We start from the raw sequence: 15,716 nt of genomic DNA, 5'->3' as shown, positions 1-15,716 counted from the left end.
CACTGAACCACGAGACGCACCCCACCCTGTGAGAGCAAAAAAAATAAGCGTTTACTATTCAAGCATAAAAGTTAACTCCGTCAATTAATTTGGTTCTGGGGTGAAACTTTCCGCAGTAAGCTGCTATGCAGCCAGCAAGGGGGGGGCGCGCTTGGCTGGGCGCTGATGCTGTCTGCTCTTACAGTAGCGAGATTCTCTCTGAGTTGCTTGTTAGTTGGCATCTGCTGGAGGGATCAAATAAAAAAAGGAAGGAAGGAAGAAGGCATGTGAAAGTAGAGGAAGGCCAAAGGTCAATCACCGAGCATTTGGTGGAGGTTTTTCATGTTTTTCCGCGCCGCATCGACATTTAATCTCTCGTTTCTGTGTCGGACGCACGGATTTGATGGCGTCGGTGTTTACAAAATGACTTCCAGTGCTCCTCCTGGGGGGAGATTTTCACTGTCAAATTAGGTTGTCAAGCTTACTTAGGATGCGTGAGTAACTCATGATCACAGCAAATCCCAGGAGAGAAGGCAAAGTAAGGACATAAAAACATTCTTTTAAATGCGGTCACATTTCCCACTCGGTTCCCAGAATAAACTCGGAACCTCCGAAGATCCCTACTGCCGCCGACCTGCTGCCGTGGGCACCTTACCCCAGAATCCTTTGCTGCACTTGCAGTGGAACATCTCCGCTTCCTTGACCTGGCATGCCGCGGCGTTCTTGCAGGGATTTGGCTGACAGGGGTTGTTGCCGCATTCGCCCACGCCGCTGCCGTACATACTGTCGCCGCCGCTCTCCTGCAGGTTGAGCATCCGGTTGTTGACGTCCAGCAAGCGGATGCAGCCCACGAGGCCGGTGGCCACCGCTGTCCGCTCCCTCACGCTGAGGAGGAGGAGAGAAAAAAATAGGGGGGTGAGCTAATGTAACAGGTTTTTTTTTTCATTCAAAAGCTCGACATAGCTTACAGTTGCAACTCTTACGCTACTGACCGAATAACAAGGAGCTTCGGCTAAAGGAGATGCTACAGGGCTGGGGATCATTTCAAACATTACGGCACCAGTACTAATACCCTGAAAGAGATACCAGTGGAGTACTTCATTTGATATGCCACGCTCAACTTCACCAAATCCATAGAGGTCAGGATGTAGATAACTGCACAGTGGACTAAAGAGTCAGAAGCCGTCAGCAAAATGGACTAAAAATGGGAAAGCTGGATTAAAGCACTGGATTCAAAATTAAAAAACTGGAGATTAAAAGGTTGCAGTGTCATCACACACACACACACACACACACACACACACACACACACACACACACACACACACACACACACACACACAGTAGGTGGGAGGCCTTACTCCTGCTTTATGTCCTCGGTCACCCCGCCGATGAACAGGTCGGTGTCGAGGTTGAGGCCGTCCGTGCCGCGCGGACTCTCGCCCTCGATGTGCGGCTCGTTGTCCACACTCAGCATGGCGTTGCGCCGGTTGCGAGTCACCACCAGCTGGTGCCAGCGGCCCTGAGTGACCTGCACTTTGCTAACCACGGTGCCGGTGCCCGAGCCCGTGTTGAACCTGGGGAGAGGGGATGCAAAAGCGCGTTCGAGGAGGTTATTTCCCACGCGATGTGCTTTATTTATCGAACAGGCGCCGACTAACGTCGAGCAGAGCTCTGGTCATGCTTCAACGGGACAAAGAGGGATATGTGAGAAACAAGGTACACGACTTTCCCATTTGGGGTTCTGAACTATGAATGAATGAATATATACTTTATTAATCCCCAAGGGGAAATTTTCTTGTCGTCATCAGTAGCGACTTACCACTTGAAATACAAACACACAAGATAAAGATAAAAGTAAAGTAAAATAAAATATATAAAGAAGCAACAGGGGTGAGAGATATATACACAACACAATGTAACAGGAATGAGGCAGTCATTCGCTTAAAAAAAAAGGAAGGAAAAAAGTGTCTTCACACCTTTTTAATTAAACCTTTTATCTAATGAGGTTTTGCTGAGGGGAAAAAAAGGGCTGTATCATCACAGAAAGAGCCGTTGCGTATGTGCTCCCACACATATGGTAGCATTAGCACAACCTGAGAGCAATTATCTGCCACAAATAATTACTTCTTCTCCCCACGTCTTGGATTTGCCGAGCTGTGGGTGGTAATCTCACAGCTGTATTTCTGAAATTGAGGCGGGGCTCTTTTTCAAAGCACACATGACTAATGATCTCCTTTGCTTCGCTATTGATTTCCCTCTGAATGGAGGAATCTAACCTGGCCCCCTAAAGGGCTCCGAGGGGTCAGGGTGAAGACACAAGACCCAGAAGATAAGGGGAAACGGATGTTGTTTGAAATGGGGCCAAAATCGTATTAGTCCGTTCACGTTTCTCCTGAAGATGCGGCCTGTTTCCCCCCGAATGATTTTTCATTTTTTTGTATGCATACAATTCCACTGCGGGGGGAAATAAATGAATACTCAGTGTTTCTGCAGGTGTCTGGCAGGGAAACGGTCAATTTTTTTAAATAGGTCTTATGTCAGCCTACTACTAGATGCGTATTGTTCAAATCCCGTCCCACGTAGATCCTGAAGGGGGCGCCACACCGATTCAACGGGGCAACTTGACTTGGAGCGACACCGATTTTGAGCCTGCGGGTCTGAAACTTAGGACGTGGAGACTGAATAATAAGGCTGTTTTCACGACACTACGGAAATGCATTAGGATGCATGGGATCCAATGTTTTTGCTGATGGATTCATACCACCAACAAAAAAAACAACGTAAGACAATTCATCACATTGCTGCGAAAAGAAGTCCGGCTCACTGATTTACAACATTTCCCGTGAAAGTCTAATGCAACTTAACATGTTTTAATTCTAGTGTGTATACTGCAAATCATAAATCTCAGATGGATGGTGAATTTCTCGGCTGTTCATGTTTATCAGACGAGAAGATTATTATCAGTCCACACTGGCACGCTGTGAATATATTAATATGAATACTATATGTTGCTTCTATCCTGATGCACAACACTAGAAGTCTGTGAAGTCATTGCCTCCATCTGCAAGCACAAACCATCAATCTGTGTATATATATATGTGATTAAAAATAAAAAATAAAAATGTCTAATTATGACATCCATGCACATATTTCCGCCCATATGTCCCCACCATCTGCAAACGTGATCACGCGAACAGCTTGTTAGCAAAGTTTGAGCGCATTTCCTGCCGTCGTCTGCAAATCTGTCGAGAAGCTTCTGTGTCTTTTCTTACTTACGTTATTTTCCCGGCGGCGGGTGCTTTCAACATGTTTCCTTTGCTGTGATCATTTGCCTCATTATCTCCAGTGTCTCCCTGTTGGTTTTATTCTCATCTGCGTTCCTCTCTCTCTCTCTCTCTCTCTCAGCTGATGACCCCTCCCTCCCTCTCTCTCTCTCTCTCTCTTCACTCACCTGAGCTCCACCTTGCCGTTCACCAGAGCCAGGGAGATGAAGTCCTTCTTGCCCGTCTGGCCGTTGTAGAGCAGGAGGCCGCTCATCTCGGACGCCCGGAACTCCATGGCGATGCGGACCGTGTGGTAGGCGGTCATGGTCGTGAACGCCAAGTACGACTGGCCCCCGAACGACGGGATGAAGTATCGGATCACTGTGGAGGAATGGAGACAACGCGCCAAAAGCCTGCCATTACTACACGATTGGCGTAATAGGCGTTTAATGTGCCCAATTAGGCGCGAGCGGAGGGTGGGGGTGTGTCGCTGCCGCCTGATGGCGGAGGAACGGGCCTCTCTTGTCAGTTTATTTCAGGAAAGATGTTATCAAAAAACACACACACACACACACACGCACGCGCACGCAGAGGAAGCCTTTGTTTTTCTGCCACTCTGCAATTATGATGATCGTGATCATCCATTCCTCCTCCCCCCGGCTCCTTTTCCTCTCCGTCCATCTGTCTTTCTGTCCGTCTCTCTGAAGAGAATGGCAGCTGATGAGCTCCCTCGATTCTAATGACTTGATTGATCTGGTGGAGGCCGCCGCCGCCGCGCAGTTTTCTTTAAGCGTGAGCGTGAGTGCGCGACTTCATTTCGCCACTCAAAAGACACACACTGATTCCCACCAGCTAATCCCCATCAAAGCAATTACTGTCAATTATCTTAAGATGCAGCTGCGTGAGGTTCTCCCCCCTGCCAAAAAGAAGGGTAAGGTGGGGGTGAGAAACAAAAGAGTTGTGCTTCTCCAGAAGTTCTCCCTGATTTATGATTTCCTCTCCTGAGGCGTCGAACCCGTCGGAACCACTCGAGACGAGTTTGGAAGCGCGGCCGCCGAGGACAGATGTTGCGTCGGACTCGAAGTTAAGAAAACGTCCTCTGCGCTGAGCTCTGATTGCTTGTTGTCTTGTTGAGCTTTTAAACGACTCACTAAATCATCTGCGGCGATACATAACCTAGCATTTACATATTCCAGCACTAACCGAACGTCATTACTCCCACAGCTAGTTAAGGTGTCACTTAGCAGCCACTTTGGGAAGCTGCAATGAGACAAAACTACGGCCTCACACAGATGTGTCTCTTTTTCTTTTACCAGAAAAGTTTCATTAAATGAAACGTTCCTTTTCTATTACTTTTTTTTCTTCTTTTCCGTAATGCTGTGCTTCTGCTACTTTATAAACATCTCAAAGCACTTAGGCAAGGTTAGTGGAGATTACCGAACAGCTAAAAAGGCATTATTGGCACAAAGGAAAGGGAGTGCCGAAAACCCCTCTTAGTCACTGTGAAATGACTGTAAAAGTGCTTTCACAGTCATTTCTAATTGCAATAGTGAGGCCAGTGTGAGGAGAGTCTGATCCAGCTTATGTCCTCAGATGAGTTTGAAATAAGCTCGCACTTTGAAGCTGTTGAGAGTAGTAACAACAAACACGGGAGAGGAAATGCGTCTAAATGTAGAAGACGAAGAAGAAGCGCTCACCCTTCTCGCACACGGAGCCTCCTCGGCCGGCGGGGCACTTGCAGCTGAAGTCGTTGCCCTCCTCCTCGCAGGTTCCCCCGTGGAGGCACGGGTGGGAGCTGCAGGGCTTCTGCGGCTTGTGGTGGGGCCTGCCCCTGACGTGAGCGCCGGTGGTCGCGGGATGCGGGGCCGTGTTGGTGGTGGTGGTGGTCGGCAGCGGTGTGGTGACCGGCATGGAGGTGGTGGTGGTGGTGGTGGTACGCCTGCCGTTGTGAGGCCTGCGGGTGGTGCCTGGCGGCCGGCGGGTGATGTACGGGGAGGTGGGCGGAGGCCTGGTGGTCGTAGTGGCGGGGGCGGTGGTGGTGGTGGTGGTGGTCGGGGTGGGGGTCGGGGCAGCTGTGGTGACTGACGCCACCGTGGTGGTGGTGGTGGTGGTGGTGGTGAAGAAGGGGATGGAGGAGAGGCCTGTCAACGGAGAACAACAGAAAATTCACAGGAGTTGAAGCGCGTTGATGTTCCAGTTCAACGGCCGTGAAACCTTTTGATAAACCCCCTCATGAATAAATCAAACCCCCTTTTTTAATGTGTATTAATCCACACACACTCCTGTTATAAAACCCATACTGCATTACCATAATTGGTGAAGCGGATGTTCTCGTCCTCCGGCTTCTTCACGGCGATGCTGGTCTCTTTGGAGGCCTTCAGCTGTTTCAGCAGCGCTCCTTCGATGTCCTCCACCGTGTACCGAGTATCTGCAGTAAACGAGACGTACAACCCGGTTCAGGACCGGGCCTCTGAGGGGCACTGCCAAGCAAATACAGGACTGTAGCGCTTCGCCGGGAACAATGCCCGCATCGGAGAAGCCCCCCCCAGTGTGTGACAGGTGGAGGGTCTTCGGGGACCACTTGCCCCCCCTGACCGCCGTTTGTCCCCGCTTTTACTCCAGATGAATCGCTCTCATAACGTCTGCTGCAGATGTTCGCTTTACAGGCCATGGAGGATCGCCGCCCCCGCATGAAGGTTATGAAGGAGACTAAACGGCGCTCGTAAAATAAAAAATAGGGGCAGAATGGGGAGGGTGGAGTTCTGTCTGGAACAAAAAGGAGCTTTAAGACCCGGCTGGGGCTTCGACCGTCTCATTTTCGACTGAATTCACAGACAAATCTGTGGATTTTTTCTTTTTCTTTTTGATAATAGAAGCTTGTCAGCACAACATTAGTGATGTCAACAAACCTTTAGCAGATGAAAAAGAAAAGAAAAAAATGGAATAACTCATTATTAATTGTTTTCCTGGGTTAGTCACTGCATTAAGACACCTGCCAATCACTTTAAGACTAACAGCAGGCTCCATTTCCTCACACTTCTATTTTTCTCACTAATCCTAACTGTGCCTTTGACTGCCCAGGTCACAGCGAGGTGATGGAGCAGAGAACAAGACAGTCTCACCTTCACGGCCAATTAGGGAACACCTTTTTTAAGGTAAGTTGGCATTGAGAAGATATTGGAAATGCCGATGACGCACAGTCCTCTACATGTTTCTCTTTTTTCTCGAAATAATAGAATAGTTCTTAACCCGCATCCGGATCAGTTTATTTCTCAACAATAAATGAATCATGGCCATTTAAATGAGCTTTTTGTTGCCGCAGTAGAGCCTCCTGTACTGTGCACGTACTGCAGGGGCAAAATGCCATTTGAGTGTACAATGTGGTTGCTGCTGCACAAAGAGAACTGTATGGAGTGTTACACAAATTATATAATAATATGATCTAAAAAAACATGACGCTCTAAATTGTGTGTGCACCGAGTCTATATGTATAGGAGGAGTAATACAAGATTAGGTTAGGCAAAGGAATCCAGGAGAACTCATTTTGCCTCTCCGCTTTACAGTCCACAGACTTACGGTGGAAATGTAGCTTAAAAACATGGTGAAGTGGTGGCTAATTCAGCATAACAAAATAAAATAATTAGGTCTTCCTTGGCCGGTGGGCTAACTTTCATCCCAATTTCATTTAAATCCAGTTAGATTTTTTTGTTTTTTGTTATCTGACTTTCTCAAAGACAAAGGGGGAACAAACTATAACTGAACCGCATATGCTGTAGCTCTCTATTGCTACTTCACCACTTTTCAGTTCTTCAAATCCTCTGCTCTCCTCAGAGATCTCTCACCTGGCTTGAAGTGGGCCTCCACAAAGGCCAGGATGGAGTTGCTGGGCGCCAGGTTCCGCACACGGATGCTCATGAAGTCTTTGTGTGCGTCCGATTTCCTGAACAACTCGTTGAGCTGAAGGAGGGCGAGCGAGAGGGATGGAGAGAGAGAGAGGGAGGAGAGAACAGAGGGAAGAGATGATAAATGAGGCTGGTAATGAGCTCCCCGCTATCATAGCAGAGAGTCCAGAAGACTGTACTCTATAGCTGCCGCTCAAAATTGGGGCGTAGAGGAGAAACCAATCGGGTGTGGGTGCACAAATTGACATTTATCTGCAGCCGTGGCATTAAGTACAGCGACAGGTTTTCGGGAGGAGCCCAGATAAATGTTGTGCAACCCTGACATGAGCTGATTGGTTTCGCCCCACTCTCCCATGTATGCAAGTTGTAAACGCCAGAAGAGCCAGAAGGGTGGACTAAAATTCCTTTTTTTTTAAAGCCATCACGCCCACTCACTCGGAAGCAAACCCTCCACCTCGTCCTCATTTCGGAGGTTGAACCACGCTGAACCCGCTTTACTGGAGCTTCCTCCGAGAGGCCGGTTTCCAGTGTTTGACCCCAGCAGCGCTCCTCGCCCTCGCACGAGCCAATCATCGTCCCCTCATTGAGGAATATTTCCACGAAAGAGGCACATTCTGATGGAACTCTTATGGTTTGCGGCGGAAGTAATAATCGTTTGCTCATTTCGAGTTTCATGCACGGGTTGATATAGCCTTGTTTCATCCATTTTTTGGGGTCCGGTAATGCTCATTCTGATGTTTAATGTCTGTTTTGAGTTTTTTTTTCGTACATCGTGGCGTTTTCACACAGTAGAGAAGTGAGCGCCGATTGGAAGAAGCCCCTGACACTGTTAACTCAGTACTTAGTAGTTCATCCTGAAGACTGAATGAAGAAAGAAAATGAAGAAAATGAAGAATCCGCCAAAGCCGGCTTATGGATTTGAATGCTGGACAAACGCTGATCTACGGAAGGAAAACGCCTCCGGTTCCTCTCACATTCATTAATTTATTTACTAATCGGACCGGTTGCGACAGAAAATGTGCTGCGGCTTGATTCAGTGTGTGTCTGTGTGCGCTGTTCAAGTGAGTGTTGGAAGATGAAGAGGGGGGCGGCTGCTATCAAGTGGCACACCAGGCTTCAGAGACGCACAGGCTCTGAGTGTGCACACACACACACACACACACACACACACCCCTATTTCATCAGAGGAGCGAGGCCTCGACTTGACAACAGAGACGTTTGTTCAAAGGTCCGAGCTCAACAGAGAAAACGGCCGACGGGGTAAACCCGCTCCTCGCCAACGACCGGCGTCTCGGCTGTCCGCGAACCCACGAGACTCGTTACCGGCTTGATTTTTCAAATATCTGTAACATCTTAATTAATCTCACATGAGATGCCGCGCTCATGAAGTGTTTGGCGAGGCGATTGACAAATTAGTCTTCGGACGAGTCTGCAGAGAGCTGTTTTTTTTAAATATCTTATTAAATTTGAAGAGTTGTGGAGGTTCTGTGCTAACTCAGCCCTAAAAAGCTTTTATGCTCCGCTTGAAATGAAAAGAGTCTGCCAAATTATGTGAAAATCCTTAATCAGTCAGCGGAATATGTGAGGACATCTGTAGATAGACACGCGCACACACACACATACACACACACACACAGTCTTGTTTTGCTACTATCTACCTAACTGGGTCGAAAAGAAAAAAATTCAATTCAAACACTATATTCAGGTTACTCCCCTTTTATTGGAAATAAAATATCAGCCAGGCTATGTTGTCTCCCACTGATATACTGATACGATGTATGCTCCTCTGAAAATATATATATGTATTTTAGCATTGTTATTTTCCTACTCTCCTTCTCCGTCCAGAGGAAAAGGCACTCCGGCTCAGCGTGACAGAATATTACTCGGCAGCTTCAGGGTGTCAAGTCCGTAAAACCTTGCAATGAAGCCGGCGTGCCCGCCGGAGCTCAGCATTTGATTAGTCTGGCTCGAGGCGAAGGCTTTTAGTGCCTCAAGATGCTTTGAATGTTGTTTCAGAGGCTCAGCACTTCTCGGGGGGGGAGAAAAGATGGAAGAAGATTGAAAGCTGGACCGCATGCCGCTTTGCTGAACGGCCTCCACCGTGTGCCGAGGAGGCCGCTGTCCCTCGGGCTAGTTGCTTTACGGCGGTTTTAATTGCAGAAAAATAAATAAATAAACACACAAAAGAGGGTAAATGACTCCGTAGAACCTTTCCCTTTGTGAGCCATCAACTACATGGGTTTGTTAACGTTAAGTTTGTTTAGCCACTGGTCACACCAGACCAAGTAAACCCTCCCAGTGTATTACATCAAGTCATAGTCTCACTTAAACAATGAAATGCAAAATAAGCTTCCAAATATCATCAACGCCACTTGAATGCACTTACAGCGCTCTCGATGCTGCGGGCCGTCTCTCCGAACAGCTCCGACTTGGGGTCCTCCATCTCGCGGGTGTAGAAGATCTCCTGGCCCTCCACTTGGTCCAAGTGCAGGAACCCGCTGAACCTCATGGTGGCTGGAAGGAGAGGAGGCGAGTGAGAGAGGATGTGATACACGCAAACGGCAGCGCTCAAACCTTCTCCTGTCACTCAGTTCCCGATGCCTTCACGCAGTGCTCGATTTTCTTTGGGGGGGGGGGGGGGGGGGGGTCGTGCCAGATTCGGGTTAGTAATGGATTGCGTGTTTGTGTGTTTGACAAAGGGTTAGTGAGTTTTTTGCGGATTGTGTGGGGGGTTTGAAGAGGGTGTACGTAGTGGTGGTGGAGGTGGACTGTGAGATATGAGAGAAGGAAGGAAGGAAGGAAGGAAGGAAGGAAAGAGCAAAGGGAAGTCGGAAATATGGGCCAGTTTTACCAGACTGAGACTCATCCCAAAAGCTGGCCGAGGCATGGAGGGCTGGGTAAAAAGACAACAAGTTAGACAGACACACAAATACATGAAGGGAAAAAACAACACACACACACGAAAGAGAAAACAGCCCAAAGGCATCCTCAAAAGGGCTTCTTCAGCAAAGACTGAACCTTGGGGGTTATGTTGTCCAACATTTATCAACTCTATTTGTTTTTCTTCTTCTTCTTCCTCCTCCCTGTACTGCTTTCAGAGAGGAGCGCGCTCGACAGAAAGCTGAAAGCGGACGGGGGTTTTGTGCGCGCGTGCGAGGTGGAGGAGCGTGCACGCCAAGGCGCCGAAGCCACGCTTGCACGCCGCTCGTAATCAGCAGAACAAATTGCCCAAATCAATCATGGCCGCCCCTGCCTGAGCAACGCAAAAGGGGAGAACGGGAAGAGCACTTGTTTGATTATCGTGAAAGATAGCCGTAATTGTCTCCTTAATGCCCGCCAGATCGGTGACTGGCACGGCCTGCGAGGAAAATAAAAAAATAAAATTGCACGGAAAGGACAGCAGACGCCGCCGCCACTCGCTGCCTCCCACTCTGGTCTTTACGGTGCTGTCAGAAGGGGGGGCACACATCGATTCACATGTGGCGGCGGCCTTAAGAAATAAAAAAACGTGGCAAATGGACGAGGTTTGGCTGATAAGAGAAGGGGTGGGGGGATGAGGGTGATCTGACTTTTAATCTGCTAAGAAGACAAACATCAGAGAGGAAAGAAAAGAGAGGGATGAAAGGAGGGGCAGAGCTATTTGACTTATCAGATGCTGGTGAACTGGGAAGTGTAATGGATTTGTCAGACTCTCACTGGCACATGGAAGAGTTTTCAGTGGCATTTTGGCCTTTGACGTGGGCGTGGAGGCCGTTGCCTTGTTTAAATGTGACGTACGGAGAGGCCTGCAGAAGGAGGACTCCTTAAACCCTGCACAAATAAACCCAAAATGATCTCCAGGGTCGCAGGTACATAAAATACATTCGCATTCTGAAGGTCGGGCTTTACAACCAAACACACAAACCTGGTTTCAAATCAATCTCGCTGAGTGAGTGCGTGTGTGTTTACGTGTGGACCGAGCTCGACCTCGAGCCACTTCACCGGGGGATGTTTCAATAAAACGGAGAGATTGGAACGGACGGAAAAATCTGTCCTTCTTTGCATCTCGAGGCGGCCGGCCGTGCGTCAATACAACGGACGGTGCAGGGATGTGTCACTTCTAATGAGCGGAGGATCGGCTAAGCCCGACCAACACAGGAGAAAGATAAAAAAAAAAAAGATCCGAGGCGTATCGATCAGCCTGCTTTTATTGGTAACACTTGAGCTGAATGAAGTATTGATCGCCGGTGAGCCGGTCATTGTTGGCTGAGAACAATATTTACAGGCTTTAGTGGATTTGTTACAACTGCTGTCTCTTACAACCTGTCACAGCTCATACAGGTCTACCGCCTGGATTTGGGATCAAAATGACACAAAATCCAACCTCAACGGCGTTTCCGCGCTTCAGGCACGTTTCGGCTGTAAGCCCTGTGAAACAAATAAAGGACCGGTGGCTAAGGAGGGGCCAAAGGTGGCCTCATATATTTTTCTGGATCGCGCCGTGGATTGTGCGGGGCTTATCGGAGGGGACTTGAGACACATGCGACGGGGCCCCAGAAACGCGACTCCTGCACGCTGATTTGTGGCCTCGACTCTTTCGAGTCACGACCCCTCGGTGCTCCCACGGGATCCGAGGAGAATCCCTCCCTATTTTTTCCGCAATCAGCCGGACTGACACCGCCGGGACAAATAGAGGGCAGAGGGATGGAGCGAGAGAGAAGCCCTTTATCTTTATGAAACGGGCTCTGGCGGGAGGCACTGATTGGTGCAGCGGCGCTCGTCGGGGGCCTCTGCCTCTGGTAGTCTCTCTCGCCGCTCAACTCCAGAGAGAAATGAACTGAAGCAAGACCGGATTGAGATTGACTGAGTTGAGAGGGGGGGGGGAGTGAGATACAGCTTAAGGGAGAGATACCGAATGATGAAGAGAGGTTGTGTGTGTGCGAGAGTAAAGTAAAGAGAGAGAAGGTGAAGGAGGAGAGAAAAAAGCAGGAATAGAGACACGGATGGTTACTCATAAACCAAGGCACACAGGCTCTAAAGTATGACGATGACTCAGGGTACGGCTAATATTAGAGTCAGTGTCGTCAAATTCATAACCACGGTATTACTGAGGTAACGGTTTCATTTTTTTTTTTTTATGTTTTTTTAATTTCCTGCCACCTGCCAATATGATCATTTACATATGAGGGTGGTGATTCGTGAAACCGTCGCATCTGGTTGTTCAAGGCAGATGGCAGAATGAATCTCTGTTCACGAAGTAAACATTCAAAATATCCTGTTGATTCTCAATGCATCCAGAATAATTACGGTCATAAATTGGAGAAGGCGGTTTGAAAAAAAAGAGAAAAGAAAGCGTTAGAAGAACAAAGACACCGGTATTCTGTGCAGTGATAATAAAAAAAAAAAAGTTGATTATTCAACATTAAGAGCAACAGAGAGTTTTCTGGGACTTTGTTCCGTGAGATGGAAAGAGCTAAGAAGCTAAGCTAAAAGTTCTCAACAACTTTGTCTCGACAGAGAGGTGGAATGTTGCAAATAACTGCTACAAAACTACAAAGACACAGCGTTAATGAGACTGAGCCGCTTCCCTCTGGCTCCAGCCCTTATGCTAAGCTAGGCTAACCCTCCTGCGGCTCCGGCTCCATACCGAGCGCGGGCATGAGTGAGGTATCGATCCTCTCGTCTCGCTCTCAGAAAAAGGGCGCTGTTGTTAAATCAGCAACGCAGAACCTGCTTGACGCACAGAGGAGGGAGAGCACAGGTGATTAGGAGGCAGAACAAAGAGTTCTCTGGAGAGGCACTCGGACTTACAGGGGCAGTTGGCGCCCTCCGGGGTGCTGGACGCCGTCCTGCCATCGGGGCAGCAGCCGAACTCCGAGTTGTCACAGGACGACCTGTCCTCAGCCGCGGGTACGGTGGTGCTTGCCAGCGTGGGACCTGGGGGAGGGATACACAGGGGGCTCATATTAATACTTCACCAAGCTTCAGAAGATAGCCAGCATATATATCGCTGAGAGAGACTTTTTTTTAGGCTCTGGGGGTTCGGCCGTGTAACTGGAAGGTAAAGAACGGTGTGTTTCCCCACAACCTCGCTCCTGCCTCAGCAGATGGCTGTGACGTTTCAGTCCGCTGACCTGTGATTGGACGCTAATAGAGGCATCTGTCGGGGAGTGATTATATGGCATCTTCATGGGAATTGATTTTACACCTGGAACTCATTTTGTCAGGCAGAGAACACATAATGGGCACTGTTGCCAGTCATGTCACACACGGAGCACTTTAAATGATGAGGGGATATGATAACCGCTCACTGCCGATTGGCTGAGCGCTCGCCTTCAAGGCTTCCCAGAAGAAAAGAAAGGCCCGTGTCTGTCGTGTTTGCGTTGCAGTCCCTGGATATCTGGCTATCTCGGGACATAAAAGACATTAAAGTGGCTGGGCTTTCTCCCTTTGAAGGATGGGAGCGCGCAGCGGCAGCGAAAGCTCCGTCCGCTCTAATGATGGTGTCGGTTGCAGGAGGGTGTCTTGGGGGGAAAGCGGCGCGGTTTATGGCCGCGCAGAGATTAGAAATAATCGTGGCGGCAAACTGCTAGGGGCTAAACAAGTCGTAAAGACGTCAGAGGCGAGGGACGTCCGGCTCAAGGACTCGCGGTCAAGGGAGGTGAGGGGAGGGAGGAGGGAGGTTTATAGGGCATCTGTTGGCATGCGGTCAGATTTACGGATGCTGGGCCGGAAAGGAGAGCGCTGGTGGGTAGGGGTGGGGGGGAGGGTCGATCACAAGGGGACGCGGCATGAGAGCCATGAGAGCTGTCAAACAAATACACACACACACACACACACACACACACACACACACACAAGGCCACAGATAAGAGCAGATTTCAACAGAGCGCGGATACAAAAACACGCAGAAAGGAGCACCTCTGGCCTGCTCACATTTATATACTCAGACAGTGATATGTGCACTCGGAATTGGACAAACTCAGTGGCATGAGGACCGGGAGATAACACACACACACACACACACACATACAGATAAGACCTCAACATACATCAACAAACAAACAAACAAACAAACACACAATTATAAAGGCACACAGATTAGCGTAGATTTTAATATCCATGTTGAAATCGTCCCTGTTCGATCTGTGTACAGTCAGCAGGCACGCACATTTAAAAGAGGAAAGAAAAAAGAAGCAGCACAACATCCGAGTACGCTTGGGTACACATTCATTTACACACAAACACGCACGGCCACGAGTCTCCTTGGCAGACAGGCTACATGCCTCTCGCGCCACCGAGCACTCTGGTCAGCCTCTGACAAGAGAATAAATCTCAAGACTCCGGGAGAGGAGGAGGAGGAGGAGGAGGAGGAGGAGGAGGAGGAAGAGCTGAGGAAGAGCACACGGGGGCCACACTGTTCCATAAATCCCTGTCCTGTTTACTGCGAGCTGTCAGGCGAGGTGGACAGATGGGTGGTAAACAACAAACAGAAAAATGAAAAATGAAACAAAAACACATAAATAAAATAAAGCTCTGATTGAAAAGTCTCCGTCTTTCCCCCTTGTTGTCCGGGGAAAACGGCAGCCCGATGTTACAGTCGGGGAGGGCATGTCGAGAAAGATTTGAGACTAGTCATGTGACACAGGAGGCAGCCTCCGCACACACACACACACACACGCACGCACACACACACACTTCAACCTCCCAGTCACATCAGGCCTGTCAAGTCAGGCTCCAGCAGTTTCATCTGGCCTGCCGAGAGTCTATTTTACAGCCGTTGGGTTTGTTCTGCTGTTGGAGGAAGTAGCGTGGGGGATGTGGCCGACAGTGACCCGTGCCAACACGTTCCTTTCCTGAAATTGAGATATGCATCTTGTGCGGGTGCAAATGACAGAAAACGACACCTGTTTACAGAGAGTTCTCTCCCCCCGTCTGCCACCTCAAAAAACATTTACATTGAGATAAAAGAAGCCTGTGCCGACTCTAGCTTTAAATCAACAGATGATGGCATGGATGTGTGTTGTGATGTCGGCGCAGAAGAGACTATGGAGTTTGTCCAACCCTTTCTTGGAGGAAAAACAAACAAACAAAAAACCCCTCCCACACAGCCCTCTAAGCATTATGGGTAATGAAGTGAAAGAGCAGTGATTTACCGACAGGCTCCTCGGCCCCACTGGCCTCCGTTGGGATGCCGCTACCTGCTTCCTCTTCCTCTTCTTCTTCCTGCTCCTCCTCTTCTTCAATCAGCTCGTCCCCGCTTGGCTCCCCACTGCCCGAGCCCTCGAAGGACTGTGGAGCGGGGCGGTTGCGAGAGGAGTGGGTGTTGGCGGCGGGCTGCTGCGGCGGCGGCGGTGGCTGGTTGTGGATGGAGTTTGCTCTGTTGTGCATGAGGGTGGAGGAGTGGGTGGTGGCCGGGGGCCGCCCGGTGGTCTCCGTCTCTTCCGTCCTCGGAGGCGGGAGGGCCTCCACCATGTTTGGGTGGAATGGGGCCGGGGTGGTGGTGATGGTGGTGGCGGCGGAGGCGGGGGTGGGGGTGGGACGGTCTGCCGGCTCAGAGATGGTTTCTGGTGGAGGGAAGGGGAGGAAG

General features: G+C 49.3%; 1 protein-coding gene across 1 annotated transcript in view; it reads right to left on the bottom strand.

Annotated features, from left to right (window-relative positions):
- Positions 1-15,716, bottom strand: part of agrn (agrin) — a gene marked incomplete at its 5' end in the record, with an annotated part of 206,570 nt that overhangs the window by 19,898 nt on the left and 170,956 nt on the right. Inside the window, 9 exons of the mRNA XM_079226528.1 lie at positions 635-864; positions 1,341-1,556; positions 3,434-3,626; positions 4,943-5,386; positions 5,554-5,673; positions 7,088-7,202; positions 9,534-9,661; positions 12,938-13,063; positions 15,283-15,693. Coding sequence (XP_079082654.1) covers positions 635-864; positions 1,341-1,556; positions 3,434-3,626; positions 4,943-5,386; positions 5,554-5,673; positions 7,088-7,202; positions 9,534-9,661; positions 12,938-13,063; positions 15,283-15,693 — 1,983 coding nt within the window. The remainder of the gene's footprint in view (positions 1-634; positions 865-1,340; positions 1,557-3,433; positions 3,627-4,942; positions 5,387-5,553; positions 5,674-7,087; positions 7,203-9,533; positions 9,662-12,937; positions 13,064-15,282; positions 15,694-15,716) is intronic.

Source organism: Taurulus bubalis, assembly GCF_910589615.1.
Source record: "Taurulus bubalis genome assembly, chromosome: 11".
NCBI classification, from domain to species: Eukaryota; Metazoa; Chordata; class Actinopteri; order Perciformes; family Cottidae; genus Taurulus; species Taurulus bubalis.
This window is presented reverse-complemented; position numbering and strand designations above follow the sequence as displayed.